The sequence below is a fragment of the Equus caballus genome, chromosome 3, assembly GCF_041296265.1.
Source record: "Equus caballus isolate H_3958 breed thoroughbred chromosome 3, TB-T2T, whole genome shotgun sequence".
NCBI lineage: Eukaryota > Metazoa > Chordata > Mammalia > Perissodactyla > Equidae > Equus > Equus caballus.
The window spans coordinates 88,424,271-88,445,915 of record NC_091686.1 but is presented as its reverse complement, the minus strand read 5'-3'; the positions used below and the strand labels follow the sequence as shown (position 1 = coordinate 88,445,915).

The window sequence follows — 21,645 nt, the reverse complement described above, 5'->3', positions numbered from 1 at the left end:
CGTTGACTTCCCCACTCCGGACTTTTCAAATGAAAAACAAACACCCCTCTACCTAATTTAAGCTATGGTGATTTGAGGTTTTCTGCCACACATGGTTAAAATTACTCCAAACTAGTACAGTGTTTTCTTACAAGACAACTTGAATTAAACCTATTTTTTGATCTCAAAGTTTAAGTAAGGAAAACAGGCAAAATTATATCAATGGAAGATTTTAAAAGCACAGAGTAAATCTTCATATTTTGAAGAATTCAGCATACAAAATTAGGATATCACCCTCGGCCCCAGCCCTATGTGTACATCCTTGGGGGTGTCTGTTTCTCTTTACCCATGGCCTTCTTGCCGTTCTTAACTCTTCTGGTTTTAGCCTCCCAACTCACAGTTGCACATGCTGTATCTCTTCTTATCTAAACTGCCATAATTCTCATTCTTTGTCCCATGAAATATGGCCCCATGAACCTAATTGTCTACTCTCTAAAAAGTACTAAATAAAATGCCAGATGACTATTAATTTGGCCAATTATTTATAGAGTGGATATACCTGGGATGAAAATAAAAATAGAAAGGGTCTCTTTGGGCTGACGAAGGCAATAGCCACCTCTTTTTCTCATGTCTCCGTTGAAACGTGCCCTAATAATTCTTCTTACATGCCTATCTTTTTATTTTCATCATCACTTCGGGTTGAAAAAAAAACTTAAAGATGACACAGGTATGGTGGTTTGGGAGTCATGAAGGCAAATTTAGGTTCAAATTCTGATGCTCCCGTCTGTTAGCCCTGTGGCTTTAGGGAAGTTTCTTAACTCCTCTGTGCCTTCCATCTAAAACAACTGGCACGGTAATATCTTATTTGGTACTATAATAAATTTATACAAAAGGTATTTATTTTACTTATTTGTTCTTAAAAGTGGATAGCTGGAATACTGATTTTAAGTCTTTCTTCCTTTCTAATATTAACATTTTAAATCTATAATTTCTCCTTTATGCAACACTTTACCTGCATCTCACAAATATTTATATGTTAAATTTTTATTAAAATTCAATTTGAAATATTTTCTAATTTCCCTTTTGATTATTTTTTGACCCCAGGGGCATCTAAAAGGTCATTTTTAAATTTCCAAATAAATTATTGTCTATATTACTTTTATTGATTTTTAATTTACTTCGTTTTGGTTAGAAAAATACTCTGGAAAATTTTAGTTTTTTGAATTTTATTGAGATCTTGGTCAATGTTCTATATGCCCTTGAAAATATCATGTATTCTGTAGTTGGGTGTAGTGTTCCATTAACATCAGTCAGGTCAAGTAGTTGATAATTTCATTCATATTTTCTACAATTAATTGATTTTTTTCATGTATTCATTTCTTCGTCAACGAATGAGAAAGAGTATTAAAATGTCCAGTGATGATTTCAGATTTGTCTATTTCTCCCATTATTCCTGACAGTTTTTGCCTCACTTATTTTTAAAACAGTGCTATATTTAAAAAGCTTTGCATATATGGTAAGTGCTGAATAATCTCAGTGAACACTAGCCTTCCCTCTTTCTTGCTTTGTATACTGGTTTTCTGATAACTTAGTAAATCACAACATTCTCATAGTCAGACAAAGGTAGATTTCCAAAGATATTGCTGGTTTCCATAATTATGTCCCATCCCAACTAAAAAAATCTTAATGCTTTGATTTCATTATCAATTATTGTATTAAATTTCACTGTACTAAAATATGGCTACATTTCTATTTCATAAAATAAGGAAAACTAAAGCAGAACTTAGCTTCTAGACATTTATTTCTTTAGTTTTTTATTTTGTTTGCTTTTAGGAAGATTGGCCCTAAGCTAACATCCGTGCCCATCTTCCTCTACTTTATAATGTGGGAGGCCTGCCACAGTATGGCTTGGTAAGTGGTGCATAGGTCCATGGCTGGGGTCCAGGCCAGCGACCCCTTGGCCTCTGAAATGGAGCATGTGGACTTAACCACTATGCCACCGGGCTGGCCCCTCTCTAATTTAGTAATTATTATGACAGAGTTCAGCTTAAAAAGAACATGGTGGATTTCCTATTAAAATATCTCTGAGTCCACAAAAATAAGAAAATATTTGGGATTTTAAAAGGACTCATTGATATTTCTTCCATGGCTTCCCCTGTTCAAAGTCCTGCAATAGTCTCCCATCACATTTGGTAGAAAATCCAGTCTTTAAAATGACCTACTGAAACTGACATGATTTAACTACTGGCCACCTCTCCAATCTCATTTTCTACCACTACTCAGTCACCTCTAGTCACATTGTCTTCTTTCTGACTCTCAAGCATGGCATGCAAGGAAGAATCCTCTTCAGAACTTTGTGGTTCTCCCAGCCTGGACTATCTTTTTACCAGGTAGCCACCAGGCTAGCTCCCACACTCCATTAGATCTCTGCCATCTCCTCAGAGAGATCCAGGCTGACTCCACGAGATAATACAGCAAACATCATATCCACCCACATCCCCTGCCGTTCTCTAACCATTCATTTTGCTTTCTCTTCATAGCCTTTACTACTTACTGACATTTTACTGTATGCTTTTTAGATTTGTACATTACCCGTATATCCCACTAACATAAATGTTTTATGTTTTAACATGAACATGAGGGTTTTACAACTTTTGTCCACTGTTAACACTACAGCACCTAGAACTCTGCCTATTTCATAGAAAGCATTTGATGAATGTTTGTTAAAATGCAATGTTGAATAAATGAGCTCAGGCAATTGTCCTTCAATTATATATATATATATATACCTTATCCTTCTAGTTGATATGCTAATACTAAAAAATACGAATTCATGCAAAAATACAATTCCATAATTGGCTATTCTCTTTCATGACACTATGGCATATGGTTTTTGGCTTCATGGAAACCTAATGGTAGAAATAATCCATTCAAATTCTATCTGGGAAAAAATATGAGAATAATGTTTAAAAAATACAATTTTTAAGTCATAACTCATAGTAGCATACAAAAAACCTAAAATAATTTATTCACCTTGGAACATAAAATAATTTGAGACAATGGTAGGAAATAAAACGAGGTCTGAGTGCATTTTGTCCCCGAGCTATGTCTACACAACTGTTTAGACTCCCAAAGAAACTGCATTTCCAATTACGGAGCTAGATGCCTCAGGCTTTACCTTGCTACTTTTACATGATTTGCATTTTACTATATTTATTAAATGGAGTTATTTACCAGCTATCATGGAAACCACATGAAAACCTCTTTACTGTTGAAAACAGAAATTGTCCCAACTTTCTTCATGTTTTTTAAGACATAATTATCAGTAGTGTGATTCTTGTCTTGGGAATGAATCAATTGATCAATAAGTTGTCTTCATATACAAATACATGGACGTAAGTTATCATTTTCTTTTAAACAAATGTATAGTAATTACATACATTTTCTTTTATGATTTTGATTATTGCTATGAATTGCTAAAGAAAGAAAACAAGAGTCTATTTTATCAAGCATGAATTATAAATTACTCTTTTAATCAGCGTTATTGTACAGGCAACTTTCAAAATATTCACAGACTAATGACACATTTTATAGATTGCAGAAGCCCAGATCTTCTTGTTCCTTTCAGCAACCTGCCCTTTGGCAGTCGACTCTTCATCAGCACCATTGTTAAAGCAGAGAATTGCAAAGCCTTCTAAACACACACTAGTCAATAAATGCTGGCTATTAGTCATTCAGCTAAAAAATAAAATCTTGATGAAAAGTGATTAAAAATATTGACTGAATTAAGACTGAGGGACTATGTGTAATTTTCATGTGTTAATTCTTGATGTGTATTTATGCTTCTCCACCTCTATTAGCAGGAAAAATAAAAATTTTTCTGAAATTTCAAGTTCTTTACAATTCTATTTTTACTTATTTTTCCTATATTCATTCCAACATCATATTGTACTAGAGTATGTCAATTTTTGCCTTATTGTAGTTAAAGGAATATTTCCACTATATTAAACCATAAACTTTTATCACATTAAAATGTTGTTAAAAGTCCTATGACATTATAGCATAATATTACATGTCATACCCAGTGACGTTCTTGCAGGTACTGCATCTTTATTGATCCAAAAAGACACCCAAGAAAGAACAACGGTCAGAATACATGGAATGTAGGTCTGAATAGTGAAATACCCCATTCGTCGGCTCAGGTCAAAAAAAATTGTCATGATAATATAATCCCCTGGAAAAAAAGAAATATGTTTTATTTGGGGTATAAAATATATAAAAGTATAGATTACAATCGGCAGGTTTAAATACAAGTGCCATTTGATGCCAGCATTCGTCACTGATTTGCATTTCCTTTTTACCGGATATCGTGTGCGAGATTTCAGTTGAGTTCCGTAGCCCTACAAATGCAAACTGATATAATCTCCAGTATTTAGGATCAGCCACTTCCACAGAAGGCTTTTTCCACTTATACTCAATTTCATTTTTAGGGTATCCATCTAGATAAAAAATTAAAATAAAGATATGTACATTAGCAGGATCCAAATCTGTTACTCTTGCAATACCAACATTATCCAAAGACAAATTCTTTGAAATTTATTCTCATTTTTGTATTATATGTCAAGTATAGAAAATACTGTATAAAATTTATGTGTATAGTTTAAAGAATAATCATCCGATGACCAAAAAATAATAATTCACGTAACTCCACTTAAATCAAGAAATAAAACCTTGCTAGCTTCCAGGAAAACCTATATGTCCACTCCAATATAGTATTTTCCCTCCCAACCAGAAGTAACTACTAACCTGATTTGTGATAATCTCACCCTTGTTTTTTTTTGTTATAGATTTTCTGATATACATTTCTAAAAGATATAGCTTAATTTAGGTACTTTTTGAACACTATTTGATTGTTGCCATACTGGATGCAGTATTTTGTATCTTACTCCTTTTAATATCATATTTATAATAGTCCTCTATGCTATTATATGTAGCTGTAGTAAATTTGTTCCATTGTAAAGGTGCAATAAAATTTATTTATCAATTTTACTGTTGTGGGCACTTGTAATGTTTCCTGTTGGTTGTTACTAACATTGCCGCTATTAACATTATTGTACATGCCTCATAAAACATGTGTATGCAAAGGTTTCTCTGGGCTATATACCTAAGTGTGGGATAGCTGGGTCATGGGTTACATATAATTTCCATTTTATGAAACAGTGCCAGTCTTGTTTCCATAAAGAATATACCAATCTCATCTCTCTCACCAGCCACAGTGTGAAAGTATATGGGGCTCCATATTCTCATTAAACTTGATGTGGACAGTCTTCTTTATTATACTGGTCTGTAGAATGTATTTTATTTCATATTTTCCCAATTATAAATGAAACCCAGCAATTTTTTCATGTTTATTAGATTCTTGGGTTTTTTCTCTGGAGGACTGCTTGCACAATTGCCTACTATTTTATTGGGTTTTCTTTCTTTTTGTCTGAATTCTGTCTGTATTCTGGATACTAGCCCTGTGTTAGTTATCTGTATTGAAAATAATCTTGCCTTCTCTGTAGCTGTCTAGAATGGAGGTGCATTATTTCAAAAGGGATATGTTTTAGTTTCTGCCACGTGACAGGGAAATCCACAAAGGCCCTTTGGACCAATGAAGTAAAGGAAATTTGAGCTGCAAGTCCACGTGGGGTGGGCTTGTGATTCAATCCTCTCAAGGAGTTAGTTTATTCTTTCCTTTTAGAGGCAACTTTCCTTTTTAGACCTTAGTGGTTGTGCGTGCTTGTATAGGTGTATGGGGAGCACTTCTTCATTTTACCTTAAGTGCCCAGCCATTTGGAACCCAGCTGTGTGTAGAAATTATGTTCTTTCAAATTTCCAATCCACAATGCTGCTAAAATCAAAGCTCAAATTTACCTTGTTTGGTAAATGTCCTCAGGTCAAATTGGCTACAAAACTTCTTTCTTTCTGGCTTCAACTTTTTATGTGGATTTTTGTGGTTGAAAATTCCTTCCTAGTGACCACTTAAATGTTTTTGAGAAGATTTCAATAAGATTATCATCCCTGCAATGAAACAGCTGTCACCTGTGTAAGGATCTGTTTTCTCTTTCGTTTTTCAAACTTCTCTCTCTTGCTCTCTAGAGGTTAAACCATCTTGTTTTTCCATAATTCCCACTCTTTATTATTATTATAGAGGTAATAGAGTATAGTTAAATTATATAGGAGTGCTGGCACAAACAAAAATGGTGAGCTAGTTACTTAACTACCCTAAATCTCATGACAATGACTTTTAAAATGGGGGCCATAATGAAATCTTCCAATTACAATTGTGAAATATTAGACGTAGAACGCTTAATTCTTTACTGGACCCATATGGAGTGCATGAAAAAGCCAGCTATGACTAAAATGTTTATGTCAGTGACACCCAATTGCACTCATCAGGATAAAATATTAATTCCCAATAAGACAGTCAAAACTAAAGAGATATCATGCCAAGAGCTTCGACGTGGTATCTAGAGGACAGTATAATAATTGCTACATCTTCAAATATTCGCATATCAACTATTCCTCAAGTGTTCCTATTAATCAAGTCTTTGTTGTGATGTGGCTGCTTTATTTACTGAGAAGCTAATGTTAGAAAATCAAACCAGTGACATATGAGATTATGAATTAAAAAGGACATTTTAATGAGACAAAAATCATTAGAAAAGTTAAGAAAATTGTTAATAAAGGGCAGCAAGAGGTATTGGGAATTTTGTAAGTGAAGTAGGATAAAACTTATGATACTTCTAATCTACTGTGAATAGATTTTAGAATGTGATATATGAAAAAAATTGAATTTCAATAAAAGGAAAATAGCATTAGGCAATTCATGGATATAGGTAATATTATTTTAAAACTCATTTTACATGTTTTCAAGACTTGCTCAATGGTATGTTATCTAGAAAAATATTTTTATAAAAATACATGTGAGGGTAAATAGATTGGGAATATAAAATAAAATTGGCATTTATATAGAAAGACTGTAACTATTTCCTTGGAACAAAATACCAGGTTTTTGTATACAAATTGTTTAGCTCTAATAATTTCTCTGTTTTATGTATCCTTTTGAATAAAATAAACTTATTTCTACCCTGGATTTTCCAATTCATTAAAGTCTTCTCTAATATTTGCTATTAACATAGTAAATACTCTTCACCAAACCAACTTATAAATTATATTTTAAAATCCAATGAAATAAAGTTAAATCTTGCCTCCAGGAAGATGAATAAACTTTGAATAAACTCATTCATGGCATATGAAAACATTTGAACACAATTTATTTTCAAAGTACTTTATTTAATCAAAATAGGAAAAGGGCACTTGGATAATCTAAGATTAGTAAAGAATGATATAATAAAATATATACATTCACTATGCATTTATTGTCACTTTTTAATTTAAAAGCAAGTATTTTTTCTAAGAGAGTTGAACATAATCCACACTTCTGAAAATTGTATAAATCTTCTATCTCATTTCATTTTACATTTTTAAATAAACAGTGTCAGAGGCTAAAATTCTATGAAATTATTAAGCATTTTGTCACTTACAGCTTGAAAATTCCAGTGGACAGGAATGTTCGTCCATAGGAAAGTTATGAAGCTGAAGGTAACATTCTGCATTAATTGTCAATCTATTTAGATGGAAAAATAAATATTAAATAACAAGAAGTAATTTCAAACATTAAAAATGTTTTGTCTAATTTTTAAACATGATTTTGACCTGCAATGTACTAAGAAATAATAATAAGTCTCAAAGTCTTAAGTGGTAATATCATAACATTCATAAATGAGTAAAACATTCTAACATTTTCCTTTCCGGCCAACTAAGATGCCTCTGTAGGCATCTTATGTAGAGATCACACATTTCAGTATGATCTCTGCGTTTACAGTTAAAAATTCATCCTTTGGGATCTCAACAATCACATGTGTACACACACACAGATTAACAGAGTGTACATGGTTAAGTATGGTGATCTTTTCTCTTTATCATAAAAATTTTTCTAAGGATGATTCTTAATAAGCAGATACGTTCAAGAGAATGAATTAAATAAACTTGAATCTTATACATCAACCTTCATTTAATCCTTTCCTAGGATGTTTTACATCATTGAAAAACAAAGTGTTTTAAATGTTATGGCAGGATGGGCTCCTAGAGAAAATCTCCGTCAATCATTTGCACTATCAATTGAAACCATAATGTTCATGCTACTACCTCTTCTGCTTCAAAGGAGGGAAATCAAGGGGTTTTTTTTCTCTTTGCTTTTAGTCCTTTTCACATACTAGTAATCTGAGCTTAAACAAATGTTTTTAAAATATTCTACCACTTTAGAGTTTAGGTATGAAAGGAGCTCCGTATTTCTTACTTTGCAACTTTGAAAGAGGGAAATTTATGAGGTAATCACATATTAGTAATGAAAATAAATTAGAGCAACTACATCTTTTTTTAAAAAACAGTATTACCTTAGAGTATATAGAACTCGGCCATCATTCCAAATTCGAAGAAGACGATTAGGAGTTGTTATCCAATGAGCATCAGATTTTCTTGAGTTTCTGAAGAAAGTGTCAGGAATCCAAATTTTTCCAACCATATTACTGTTTAGCATAAGCACTTTCATGGTACTATTGAATTTTAAACGACTGTCAAACCAGGTTTGGGCAAAAATTATATCTATTGTGTATTCCTAAAAAATAAAAATAAGAGTAACAACTTATAATAGTAAAGCCACTATCTTAGACATTTTCTTCAGACATTTGAGCGTTTATATTACAAAGTTTCTGTAAGTAAATAGCACTTAAACTTAGTTTTCTTGTAGTAAAAAAAGCATGCCATTATCCTAAGTTTTCTTTTTAATTGTTTACATGAGTCATGTAAAATAAAATCCAAGATTTCTAGTCATTACTGCTGCCAAATGTGGCTGTAAATTTTTTTGTAAATTTTATTCAAGATTTTATAATATGTAGGATATATTCATTAAAAGCAAATATTCTTAATGTTAATGACTATATTAACTTTTATAATATTTACATGGTGCTTTAGTCACAAAAATCAGAAATAAGTACAAAATCAAGATGCAAATACTCACCAAATTATCTAAAAGCCCTTACACTGTCCTTTATCCAAAAAAATCAATTATTATTATTTAGATTCACTGTTTTCAAATGTTTGAAAGCAACCACACACAAGAAACCCTACTGAGCATTTAAAATATGCCAAGTACTATGTTGAGCTTTGCCTGTATCATGTCATTAAATCCTTACTACAGCACTGTGAAATAGGTACTACTATAATCTTTATTTTACTTTTTTATTTTTTACTGAGGGATATTAGCCCTGAGCTAACATCTGCACCAATCTTCCTCAACTTCATATGTGCGTCACCACCACGGCGTGGCTGACGATTGATGTAGGTCCATGTCCAGGATCCAAATCCATGAACCTGGGCCACCAAAGCAGAGCACACCAAACTTAACCACTATGCCACAGCGCCAGCCTGTATAATCTTTATTTTAAAGTAACATTTATTAAGTAATAGAGAGGTAAAATAATTCTCCGCACATCACAGAGCTAATAAGCAGATGATATGGAAATGGAGACACTGCAGGTTGAATGCCAAATGCCCATCCATAACAATCGCATATAATGGTGGTCATAACGGGGCCTGACAGATGCCAAGATTAGAGCAAAGGCTCTGTGCACAATCAGCAAGTGATGGAAAACAGGAAATTGCGTGGTACGAGAGAACTCTCAGGAGTAGGGAATTAGCTGTTACCTACCTTTGTCTCCTGACAAAATGCCTGCCACATTGTAAACATTAAAATTTATTTAATAAAATTAATGAATAACAATGTAGTAATAATCAATGCAATTGAGGAAAGAAAGTGGTTATATGTATATGCCTGTATAACCGCACTATTAAAAGAGGAAGAACAGAGTAAATTGAAAACTATGAGGTATTACATGAATTACTTGTGGTGAGAGAGATTGGTTGCTCACTCTTGAGGTAATGCTAGCAATTGGCCAATTTACCTGAGAGAAATATTTAATATAAGAAATGGAAGTGTAATTGGGAGTTTAAGTAATGAACGAAGATTTGAAAAAAATGATGGGGACAATAATAAGTAAATAGACTAGGAGTCAACATGTTAATAGAAAAGTTGGATCAAATTCTGGTTTCCAGACAGAGTATTCATAATTATAATTTACTTGACTAGAATACATAAAGTAAATTGAGAGGGAAACCTCATTTTATCTATTTCGGTGGGGTTTTTTATTGAATAAATTTGACATGTAACATTGTGTGAATGTAAGGTGTACAGCATGTTATTTTGATATATTTATATATTGTAATATGATTGCTATTGTAGTGATATTTATCACATTACCTAATTATGGTACAATATGGTAGTCTATAGTCATTATACTGTGCATTAGATAACTACTGCTTATTTACTATTCATTACAAGTTTGTACACTTAAACACCATCATTTCATCTATTTTAGATGAACAGTGTTGCAATTTGGGAAAGGTACATACATATTAATAAAATTATTTAAAATCCAACAGGGGCCAAAACATTATGCTCCATAAAAGAATTAAGATATATAGATAAATTATTATGGATAATTTGTCCATGTAATGTGTCATATGTGATCATTCAATCATCTATCCATATATTTAGCATCTACTGGGTGTCAGTCATTGTTTTGCATAGATGTGAAGAAATGAAGTCCTTGTGCACAAAATCACTTGTATCATGACCCCTTTTTCTCATAGTCTTATTTGCCATGGTGTTGCCCAAATAACTTAGAGAGGGAGAAAATTAAAATTTAGCTTTTTCCAAACTACGATAGAATGACGCAGAACCAAACTGTGCTGCAGAATATACACTGACAGTGCTTTTGCAACCATGTAAGCTTTATACATTCCACAGCCACAACCTTGCTGATGTACCGTTTGCAATTCAAGCTGAGTTCTAATGCAAAAGACGTCTCATAATACATAATAATGAAGCACATTTATTCTGTAGACACTTAACTATCTTATTAGGTAATGCTAACAGAGTGGTACAAAAATGGGCATGCATTTTCAGTGGGTCAATGGGTCCTGCCAATATCCCTGGTGTACCTGCTCCCTGAACCTTGTGGAAATTCTTGGACAGCTTCACAACAGTCATCTTTAATTCTTATTCTGACCTCCTGCTTCTCAGGCCAGATGTTTTTTCTTTGGACTAAATTATGATTTATCCAAGCAGCCTCTTCAACAGCCACAAATGATTAACCATTCAAAGTCGAACAGTGTAACCTGTCTTAATAACATAGTTTCTGGTTGTAACACTAAATACAAATAGAAAGAAGGCTTACACTCATTTTACGGTAGATCCAAGAAAGAATATTTAATCAATATTATGTGCCAGAATTATGCTGTACTTTTATATGGACTCAAACTGGTTAAGATCAAGGGAGAGGCTAACATAACTGCCAGGATTGTGGCTTGGCAAAGATCCATCCCCAGTTGGTAGAGGGAACCTCATGCTGCCTGGTAGGTAAACTTGGCTGCGGTATTCTAACTAACAGGGCATTACAGTTGGCACTTGAGAACTAATTGTCTAGGGGTGGGATTTAGCAAGTAGTTGTGAATCCTGCTTAGCAGCTGACAGGATCTTCCTAAGAAAATCTGTTTATAAAAGTGCTATCTCTGTTGGAAGAGTTACAACTTCCAAGAGTCAAACTCTCCCAAGCGGAGAGTCTGGGGGAAATATGAAAATTTTCCTACTCACAATTATTCCCTCAATCTAGGATTGAGAAGAAAAAGATACAGAGCAAATGTCTTGATAATCTACCCTTCCCAAAGCCTTTGCAGAGGCTAATACTTTCAAGCTCTTTTAAACTGCTAATCCTTAATAAGTGCCTCACTCAGATAAGAAGGTCATTAAAGTTTGTGCCATTTTCTATGCAATTGAAAAATCCAATTTCATTTACTCATTTGTGTTAGTGTAATTTCCAGAAAATGATCAAACTGTGTTCTTGTACTTCATGTTCCTCTTTAGAGGTTATAATTATCTGCATAATAAATAAGGAAAAGAAACATGAAAAGGAACTTTCATTCACTAAGCACAAATACAGTAGCTTCTAGGATAAATACACTGAGACAGGAAATAGTGCATTTAACATGTGAGATCCAATGTACATTAAAAGATTTACTTTGTCTCCTTGCAAGTTAGCTGAGAAACAGTGTTAGTCAATAAAGGTGAAGGGAGCCATCTCTATTTCGAACTCAATCAAATCGATCCATAATTGATGAAAGTGTGTGTAGTGTAGTCTTCATAGCACACCGTCACCTTTGAATTATGTACTTTGTTTCACACTTAAAGAATACTAGTTAATTCACTATTATTGTCTTTCTAGTAATGGAAGAAACTTCACACAAAATGCAGACCTGCCCAGGTAATTAATGTAGGTGCATAATTTCATCATGAGATTTGGTTGGTCCTGATCTGGTCTTTCCATCTTGACATTAATCTCTCCCTAAACCGTCTATTCACATGGTCAAAACAGTATGGTGGGCCAAATAATGGTTAGCAGTAAATCAGATACTAAGGCTATAGCCACGTAAAGTTACAAGTGTAGCTAGTCCACAGCACAAACAGCTTTAGTGGTAAAAGTCCATAGGTATCAGTTCAATTATTGTAAAAGCACCAACTTCTTGATACGGTCACAATCAGGTAAATAGAAAACTTGATGTTTCTTTTGTTTCAAATGGAAAAAGAAATAAGGAACAGAGAGGTTATACTAGCTACTTAAATCATGGAAGTCATCCAGCAATACATTGAGAGATATTTAAAAAGTAGACATGAATCCTGGATTCAGTTACCAACCCTTTAGGATCTATTTTTATGTGTCTAAATGTAGATTGCCAGAGGCACATAGCAGCATATGAATTCATCAGTTAGCTTTATTTTTTTTTTAAAGATTGGCCCCTGAGCTAACAACTGATGCCAATCTTTTTTTTTTCCCCTGCTTTTTCTCCTCAAATCCCCCTAGTATATAGTTGTATATTTTAGTTGTGGGTCCTTCTAGTTGTGGTATGTGGGACGCCTCCTCAGTGTGGCCTGAGTGAGTGGTGCCATCTCAGCGCCCAGGATCCGAACAGGCGAAACCCTGGACCGCTGAAGCAGAGCGAAGGAACTTAACCATTCGGCCATGGGGCTGGCCCCCTAATCAGTTAATTTTTTGACAAATATTTTTCAGCATTTGAGTTACTTCTATGTTGTTCTGGATTTACAAAGATGAAGATGGAGCCTTCCTATTATGAATATATACATAAAAATTGGAAATTTTAAAACTTAGGAGAAGTAAAGTTAAAGAGAAACGGAAACAACAGAGATTATTTTCAGCTAGAGGAAATTAAGAAAGACTTCATGATACAAGTTGTATTTAACCTGAACCTTGAAGGATATATGAACATTTAAATACATACAGAGGCTGATTAATAAATGTGAGGGGAAAATAAAGAGGTAGTAAAATGTAGAGCATAATGGGAAAAAAAGAAAATAAGCCATATACAATGAAAAAAGTAGTGCATTTTTTGTACATCAAGGAATGTGCATTCCTCAAGTCCACAAGATATTCTACATCTGGAAGAGTTTTTGACAATTATTATCTAAAATTACCAGTTTCCAATAATCGACTCTGCATCCTAGACACAGCCCTGTCCCCATGTACTGCTGGACTGAGCATTATGAACTGAAAGTCCTAATGTTTCATTTGCCAAATTTGTGCATCATGCTGAATCATACATTTCCTACCAGATAAATATTCAATAATATTCTATATACATTTTCAAAGAGTAAAACATCACACTTAATATAATCACACATAGCTAACTTCTACAAAGGATACAAAGAAAAAATAATGAACTCCCAGTCCTTAAAGAGTTTATAATACAATAGAGAAGATAGGGTTAGCTTCCAGGTATATATAATAGGTATCCTGAGATCTGGGGTGGGAGCAACCCTTATAAGCCTGTATTAGGCAGGATTTTCCAGAGAAACAGAATTAATAGGATGAATGGATGGATGGATGGGTGGATAGGGAGGTAGGTAGATCGATAGGACAGATAGATTTATTTTAAGGTATTGACTCATGTTACTGTGGGTATTGGCAAGTCAAAAATTTGTAGGGCAGGCTGGCAGGCTGAAGAATCAGGAAGAGTTGATGTCTCAGTCCTCAGGCAAAAGGCAGTCTGTAGGCAGAATCCCTTCTTCCGCAAGGGACTCAGGTTTTTCGCTTAGATTTCATCTGATTGAATGAGGCCCACCAACATTACAGAGGATAATCTGATTTACTCACACTCTGACTTAAATGTTAATCACATCTTTAAAAATGGCTTTACAGCAACATCTAGACTGGTGTTTGACATCTATCTGGGTACCATAGCCCAGCAAGGTGACACATAAAATCAACGATTGCAGGACTATAATAGTAGGAATGGCCATTCATGGATTCAGAAAGCCTTAACAAAAATTATGCATGTGTTTCTCTGCTAGACAAGTTAAAATGAATACTTGTTGTGATAGGAAAAAATGTATTCCCCAGCTCATGTTTCCTGTGTAAATAAACTCTCTTTTAATTTTGTCCCATCTCTTACTCACTTTACCTCTCGGAGAAGTTTGTTCCATATTTCTCAATTGGGTGAATATAATATATTAAAAATCCTTAATCAGTAAGTTCTTTTCTCTTTTTTTCTCTGAACTTTATCTGAATGAATGCTCACAAAGTCTCAACTGAGGGTTGGAGTCAGATAGGTGCATGAGAGTGCTGACAAACCATTCGGTTCTCACACCCTAGCTCTATTCTATGCCCCAGTTTAATTACTACTAAGGAAGGTTTATTTTTTTCTTTGTCTATTTTATCTCTTACTTTACCTCCTAGTTTATCTCTCGTTTGTTTATTTTTTCTTGTTTGTTTATTTTACCTATCTTCTATGCTTATTTGTCAGTGGATTCAGAGTACGGGCAGATGGACAAAAATGAGGGAAGCATTTATTGGTCCTGCCAAACACGAAATATCTGCCAGAAAATACAGATGATCATTTTTTCCCTGCAGAATGCCCATATTAGGAAGTTCTTAGATTCAGTTTTGATATTGCATAAAGGTAATGAAATTTGGAATTCTATTTTTCAGCTGAAGGACTCCTAAAAAAGCCAGATGATTATTTGCAAAGTAATTCCAAAATAGTACCTGTGTTACGATTACTGCATGAGATCAAACATATAATATTGCTTATTCCCTGTACCACTCACGGGAGAATAAAAGACGTGAATTGTCCTCCTCCAGGACATCCGTTGTTAGGATAAGAAAGGTCCTGGGCATGTCAACATCTTTTTCTACCAGTCTACCATGAGAAATCCCTTACTTCAGATCCTAAAATTGTAAACAAGGTCCTCTAAACATTTATAAATTTGTGAATTTAACTTTCCACAATTATGTATCTTGAGAAGTTTCACCAAAATCATGCCCAATGGGATACCACATATCACATGGCAGGGCAACTCCTTGAACAAACTATAGGAACTTTCCCAATGCAAGGACATCAAAATGATTTTTACTGCCCCCCTGTAGTCCTGAAACGGCTATGAAAGAGAAACAGATGTGCACACGGAATGCTCAGCATCTGCCACATGGGGGGATGAACTGAAACGACGACAATCCAGAAGGCAGACGAAAGAACTTCCAGAATCACTACAGCACTGCATCAAGCACAAAGACAGAAACAGAAACTGCTGAAGAAAAAGCAGTGAGCCAACCGAGGAATCTGACATACAGTCAAGAGAAACACAACTTCTTTTCAACGTGGACAACTGGACTATTCTGAGCCCTGGAGGTCAGAGTGCACTTTAGTGGGTACAGCTTAGTGCAGTGTCTGGCGGTGGAAGCTACTTTGGGGCGGACTTCTTGGGTTTGAAATTCTGAATATAACAATTTTCATCTGACCTTCAGCAAATTTCTTAGCTCTTTATGACCCAATTTCTTCTTCATGTATCTGGGGATGATATAGTATCTAGTGATTAAGGTTCTTGTTAATATTTAATGTAAATTACGTAAAACAATGATTGACACATAGTTAAGTATTCTATAATATTATGATCACAATAATGAAAGAAAACCTTCTTATTGTTTTAAAATGGGGCAATGGGGCCTTTGCAAATGCTCCATTTTACAGAGATTATAAGGCATAATCATGCAATGCCTCCTCTGGAAGAGATAAACATTTTCCAGATAGACTTTTATTTGTGAAGCAATTTCTTCATATATAGGGACAGCCCCTTCCAATACCAAGACTCTAAGTAATAAAAATTCTCTAGCTTCTGGAAAATTAGTCTATTCTAAATATCATATTATTAGTCCATTAGCAGAACGTGAATCAGTTAATTAGTTTCCATTTCAGGAAACATTTGGTCTATTCAGATCTTGGGACACCACTGAGTCTTGTTTTTCTCCTGCTTCAATGGTCACTCATTCTCAGTCTCCTTTGCTAGTTTCTCTGTATCTTTCCTATGTCTAAGCAATGAAATGCCCCAGAGTTTAATAATGCTCAGTCCCTTTCTCTTCACTCAAAAGAATCTAATCCAGTTTCATGACTTTAAGTATCATCTGAAGATCATCTACTTTAAGTAGCCAGAAGAATGCAAAATCTGTATCTCAACTGCAAATCCCCCTGCTGAAATCCCAACATGTATGTCTGATTGCCTCCTTAATGTCTTCAGTAGGACAGCTAATGGATACCTCAACCTTAACATTCTAAAACGGAAGTCTTGATCGTCATCATCCTCCAAAAAAAAAAAAAAGAAATCTCTAACTCACTTATCCATCTCATTAAATGAACAACTCCATCCTCCAAGTTTTCAAGTCAAAAAATCTTGGAATCATTCTTGATTCTTTTTCTCTAATACTCCACATCTGGTCTTTCAGAATATCCTGGCATCAAATCACCATTTTCAAATTATTCCAGAATCTGATAACTTCTCACCAGTTTCACCATCATCAACTTTTCCCTTGATCATTGCAATATTCTTATAACTAGTCTCCCTGCTTCTACAATTGGCCTCTTATAGTTTGTTCTTCATTCAAAAAGAGTTGTCACATTGAAAACATAAGTCACATCATACCTCTCCTCTGGTCAACATTTTTCTATCACATTCGCATATTCACTCAGACAAAAATCAATGTCCTTTCAATGTCTTTAAGACTCCAGAAGATCTGAACCCTAACTACACCAACTTCTCCTATCTCTTTTAATCCCTGTTAATTCTACTACAAGACCTACTGGTCTCCTTGCTGTTCCATGAACGTTTTTCTCTCAGAACCTTTGCTCCTGCTATTCCCTCTAGCTGGCACTCTTCCTCTGGATAGCTGCATGACTTGCTCCTTCACTCCTGTTAGATTTCTGTTTAAATCTCACCTATGGAGTGATACTTCCCTTGACCAATATATACGGTAAAACCCCACTACCATCCTGACACTTCCTATCAAGTACTCTGCTTCACTTCTCTCTATTGCACTCATCACCACTTGATATGTCATATATTTATTTATTTTACAGTGCCTCTCAACTATAATCCAAGCTCCACGAGGGCAAAACATATTTGATTATTCAATTCTGTAACCTCAGCTCTTAAAAACACTCTCTGGCATATAAAAGACACCCAATAAATAGTTGTTTATAGTATAAATTGGTAAGGTGTTATCAATAAATTTTAATCCCTGGTGTCCATAGTGCATTTGAATTAATCTGTAAGAATTAGGCCAAAATCTCATAACTTCATGGCTAAGTTCATAGTTACAGGTGTGTGACCTAAACTAAAGAGTTGTACAACGATAGATCAAACACTGCTACCTCTGAAACACGGAAGAGAGGGTAACATTCTAATGGGAAGCCTGTAAATATCCAGCATGACATCTGGAAAGAAGTAATCTGCATGGTTACCATTGAAAGCATGTTAAGGAACTCTCTGCGATGGCTGTTTGATATTCAGGTGAGAAGTCTTCTTCCTAGAGAAGCCCCATCACCAATAAGGCATTGTGTTTTCCATCCATGTGAACAACATTTGCCATAGATTGGTTCAGTGCAAGATAGCTAGATTATTTGCTCTATGATCTAAGTAAGTTGACAAATGTTTTTGCATCTATAATTACACTGTTTTAAAAGTATATTCCTCAATATTATTATATTTGAAATTTGCTAAAAGGATAGATCTCAAATGCTTTCATGAAAAAAAGAAAAGGTAACTATGTAAGGTAATGGATGTTAATTAGCTTGATTATGGTATCCATTTCACAAGGTGTACTTATATCAAAACATCAACACCTTAATTATATACAATTTTCACTTTCAATTATACCTCAATAAAGCTGAAAAAATAGTTCTTGCTGTCCGAATTAGGCTTCCTATCTAAGCAAGACAGAACTCTATATTTGGGAATGGCATATTTAGAAGGAGTCTGAATGACTCATGTTTCAAATTGTTTATATTATTACCACTTCATGGATTCTTGCCACTGTCCATATTCTTAATGCAGAAAATGAAGAATTTTCTGACACTGTCAGCATGCTGCTAGGATGGCATTGTTTGGACTGCTATTGGAAGCATTGGCTTCCAGTGTTTATCTCAGTAGTTTGGATCCAATTGTGCATATCACAGAGCTGAGGGCTCTTAGCAGAAAATCTAAGGCTTATCACATAATTTGCACAATTTTCAATACAGAAATTTGGCACAAGTTTCATTATAGCAAAATGTCAAAAGTCAAGACATTTAAACAAACTTTCTCTCCTTCACATTTTAATTAAACTGCAGAGCAACTGATGTTAGTTCAAATCCATTGCCAATCTAAGATCTAAAACTTTAGTACAGCATTTAAGGCCTTTGCGCTAAAAAAATATAAAAATAACACAGTGAATAAGAGATTGAGCATTGCCTTTTAATTATATATATATAACTTTAAATACTTTTCAGAAAATCAACAAAGCTAGTACTGATACATCAAAAGTTTGTGTTGTAGTGAGAAGTTACGATATAGCATAAAGAACACTGGTTGGATGGAGTCAGAAAATCATGTCATAGCTCCAATTCTTTGACTTACTAAAATATAATGCTGACCAAGTCACTTACTCTATCTCACTGGAAAAATGAGAACACTAGGCAAAATCACCATTTTGATCTTTCCCAGCTCTAAGGTTCAGTGATCATAAGAACATTATTGATCACGAGAATGTTATAAAATGTTAGAAATTAACTTTTTAAAAAACGTTCTAAACATGAATAAGGGTAAAGCCTGAGATGGACATGGTATCTTCCGAGGACCCTTCCTCATAAAACTACTCCCGATCTATAGGTTTCTTTGTTACTTTCATTTAATCCCACCGTATTCCTGCCAAATTGAGGGTTGAAAATGGCTTAAGCTGGTGGCTGCCAAACATAGTTGGCTAGAAATCCCTGAACAGCATTTTCAAAATTCTGATTCCAAGTATCCATCTGATTACTGAATCAGATTGTCCTGGAGCAATGCAGAATTTTAGGGCATTTGAACAAGTTTGGGAGTTAACATCTACAGATGGGAGGATTTGTCCAATATTCCTCAAACTGAACAACGTAGGATGCCATCTCTCTAAATACAAGCTCTATGTATTAAACACTATATGAGACTGTGTGTATATGTGTGTGTGTGTATGTGTATTTAAGGAAAATTTGGCTTTTAACATTCAGCTAATATATCTACCTCTACACTATTTTACACTGTAATCTTCTAAAATGGTGAAATATTAACCCTCTGAAGTTATGTTAGGCTGTGTTAAAGTACCACCGTATGTGCTAAATTGCTTTTCCTTAGATATTTATTGTTTTGCTGTGTTTTTACATTATTAGCAAAGCATTAATACTTGTCAATATCCTCCTATAAATCAATTTTATATTAAGAAATAAAAAAATCAAAATGATTGCCTAATAACTTTGAGTTCAGAATTGAAAGCCCTTGGTAAGTACTATATAATCCAAATAATTCAATTTTAATCAAAGAAGTAGAAAATGAGAAATTATGATGTAGGTTTGAATCAACCATAACATCTGACGAATGAAATAGTGGCGTGGAGCAGCTAGGTAGAAGCAAGGCTAAAACCAGCTTTTAATCACACGTTTGAAAGTCATGAGCTGACACGATCTAGGCCCTCCTTTTGTCAAGCAAGAAAGGCCCATTCTGCGACATTCTACATCTACTAATCCATAAAGGACTCAAGATTGTAACTAACTGGGACTCTCTATCTTGAGGCATATCATTAGAAAAGAATTCTAAAGAGACACCTCCAAAGTCTGACCAAGAGGTATGGGAGGTATCAGAGGTGTTTGTACCCATATCCTAAGGAAATAATTATGGGTGGCCAAAAGGATTTTGATGACATTAGTCTTAATTACAACAAATTGGAAACATCCCAAATGTTAAAATAATGAATTATTAAGTGCATGTGGTACAGATACATCCCCTAAGTATTACACAACATTTAATGATATTTTTCAAAAGATAAAGTGCAATAATAGCCATGATATAATCAGAGGAAAGACACAGTTTTATAATAGAATATGTGTAACATTATAGCATTTGGGAAAACTATACACATAAAGTTATTAAAATGGTAAAAGCAATGGTGACCATTGGATAATGATAATCTATAATATTTCAATTTTTTTGTTTTGCCTACATTGAATTTCTAATTTTCCCATATTGAATATGTATTTCTTTCACAATAAAGAAGAAAACTATTTTTATGAAATATTTTTTAAAAATATCATAGGGTCACCTTTTTCAACTTAAAATATGTATGGGTTTATGCACAGCATTTTTCCTGGAACTTGCCCTTCTGTACCAATCTAATTTGCATTTTTTAGCTATCCTTCCCACTAGGTTTTATATTTCTCTGAAGAAAGGAGGCCATATCTTTTCTAACTTAGTAGGCAATGCACCATCACAATATAGGTAGTAAATACATATAAGACCAAAAAAACCACTAAATAAATAAAAATGCATTTGTGTGCCTCAAGAAATAATAACATGATTTTGATAAATTTTGGAGATTCATAGGTTAACTTAATTTCTTAGCTCTAAAAGCTTTAATGTCCTATTTATGGGGCAAATGAGCATACTGGATGAAAGAAGCATAGAGATGAAAATAACACTCACTCATTTATAATTTTTCATTTTATCTCTGTTAGTGTTGAATCAAAACATACCTAAATTTTATACCGTTTTAAAATAAAGCCAGTGAAAGGAAATAGATTTTAGAGTACCTAGTGGTAAAAAAAAGTTAACGTAATACTCAAAAGGAAAAAATTTAAAACTATAGTAATAAGCTTTAAAATATTGTACAAACCAAGGACATAAACTTAAACTTTTTAAATATAAATGCATTTCTTCAAGTATTTTAATTCATCACATCCAAGACTAAAACCCTTTCTCTTCCCCTCCATTAGCATATGCAGGTCAATTAGCTAGACAGGAGAAAAATATCTTGTTTCCATGCTTTCACTGTTTCATAATTCCTCAACGTAATGCAGCTGGTAAGGAGTAACTGTTCCTGC

The 21,645-nt window shown here is 34.0% G+C and overlaps 1 protein-coding gene across 1 annotated transcript in view; it reads right to left on the bottom strand.

Moving 5' to 3' along the window:
* GABRG1 (gamma-aminobutyric acid type A receptor subunit gamma1) overlaps nucleotides 1-21,645 on the bottom strand; it is a 73,730-nt gene that overhangs the window by 16,789 nt on the left and 35,296 nt on the right. Inside the window, exons 4-7 of the mRNA XM_001496202.6 lie at nucleotides 8,481-8,701; nucleotides 7,569-7,651; nucleotides 4,341-4,478; nucleotides 4,061-4,213 (exon numbers count right to left, since the gene is read on the bottom strand). Coding sequence (XP_001496252.1) covers nucleotides 4,061-4,213; nucleotides 4,341-4,478; nucleotides 7,569-7,651; nucleotides 8,481-8,701 — 595 coding nt within the window. The remainder of the gene's footprint in view (nucleotides 1-4,060; nucleotides 4,214-4,340; nucleotides 4,479-7,568; nucleotides 7,652-8,480; nucleotides 8,702-21,645) is intronic.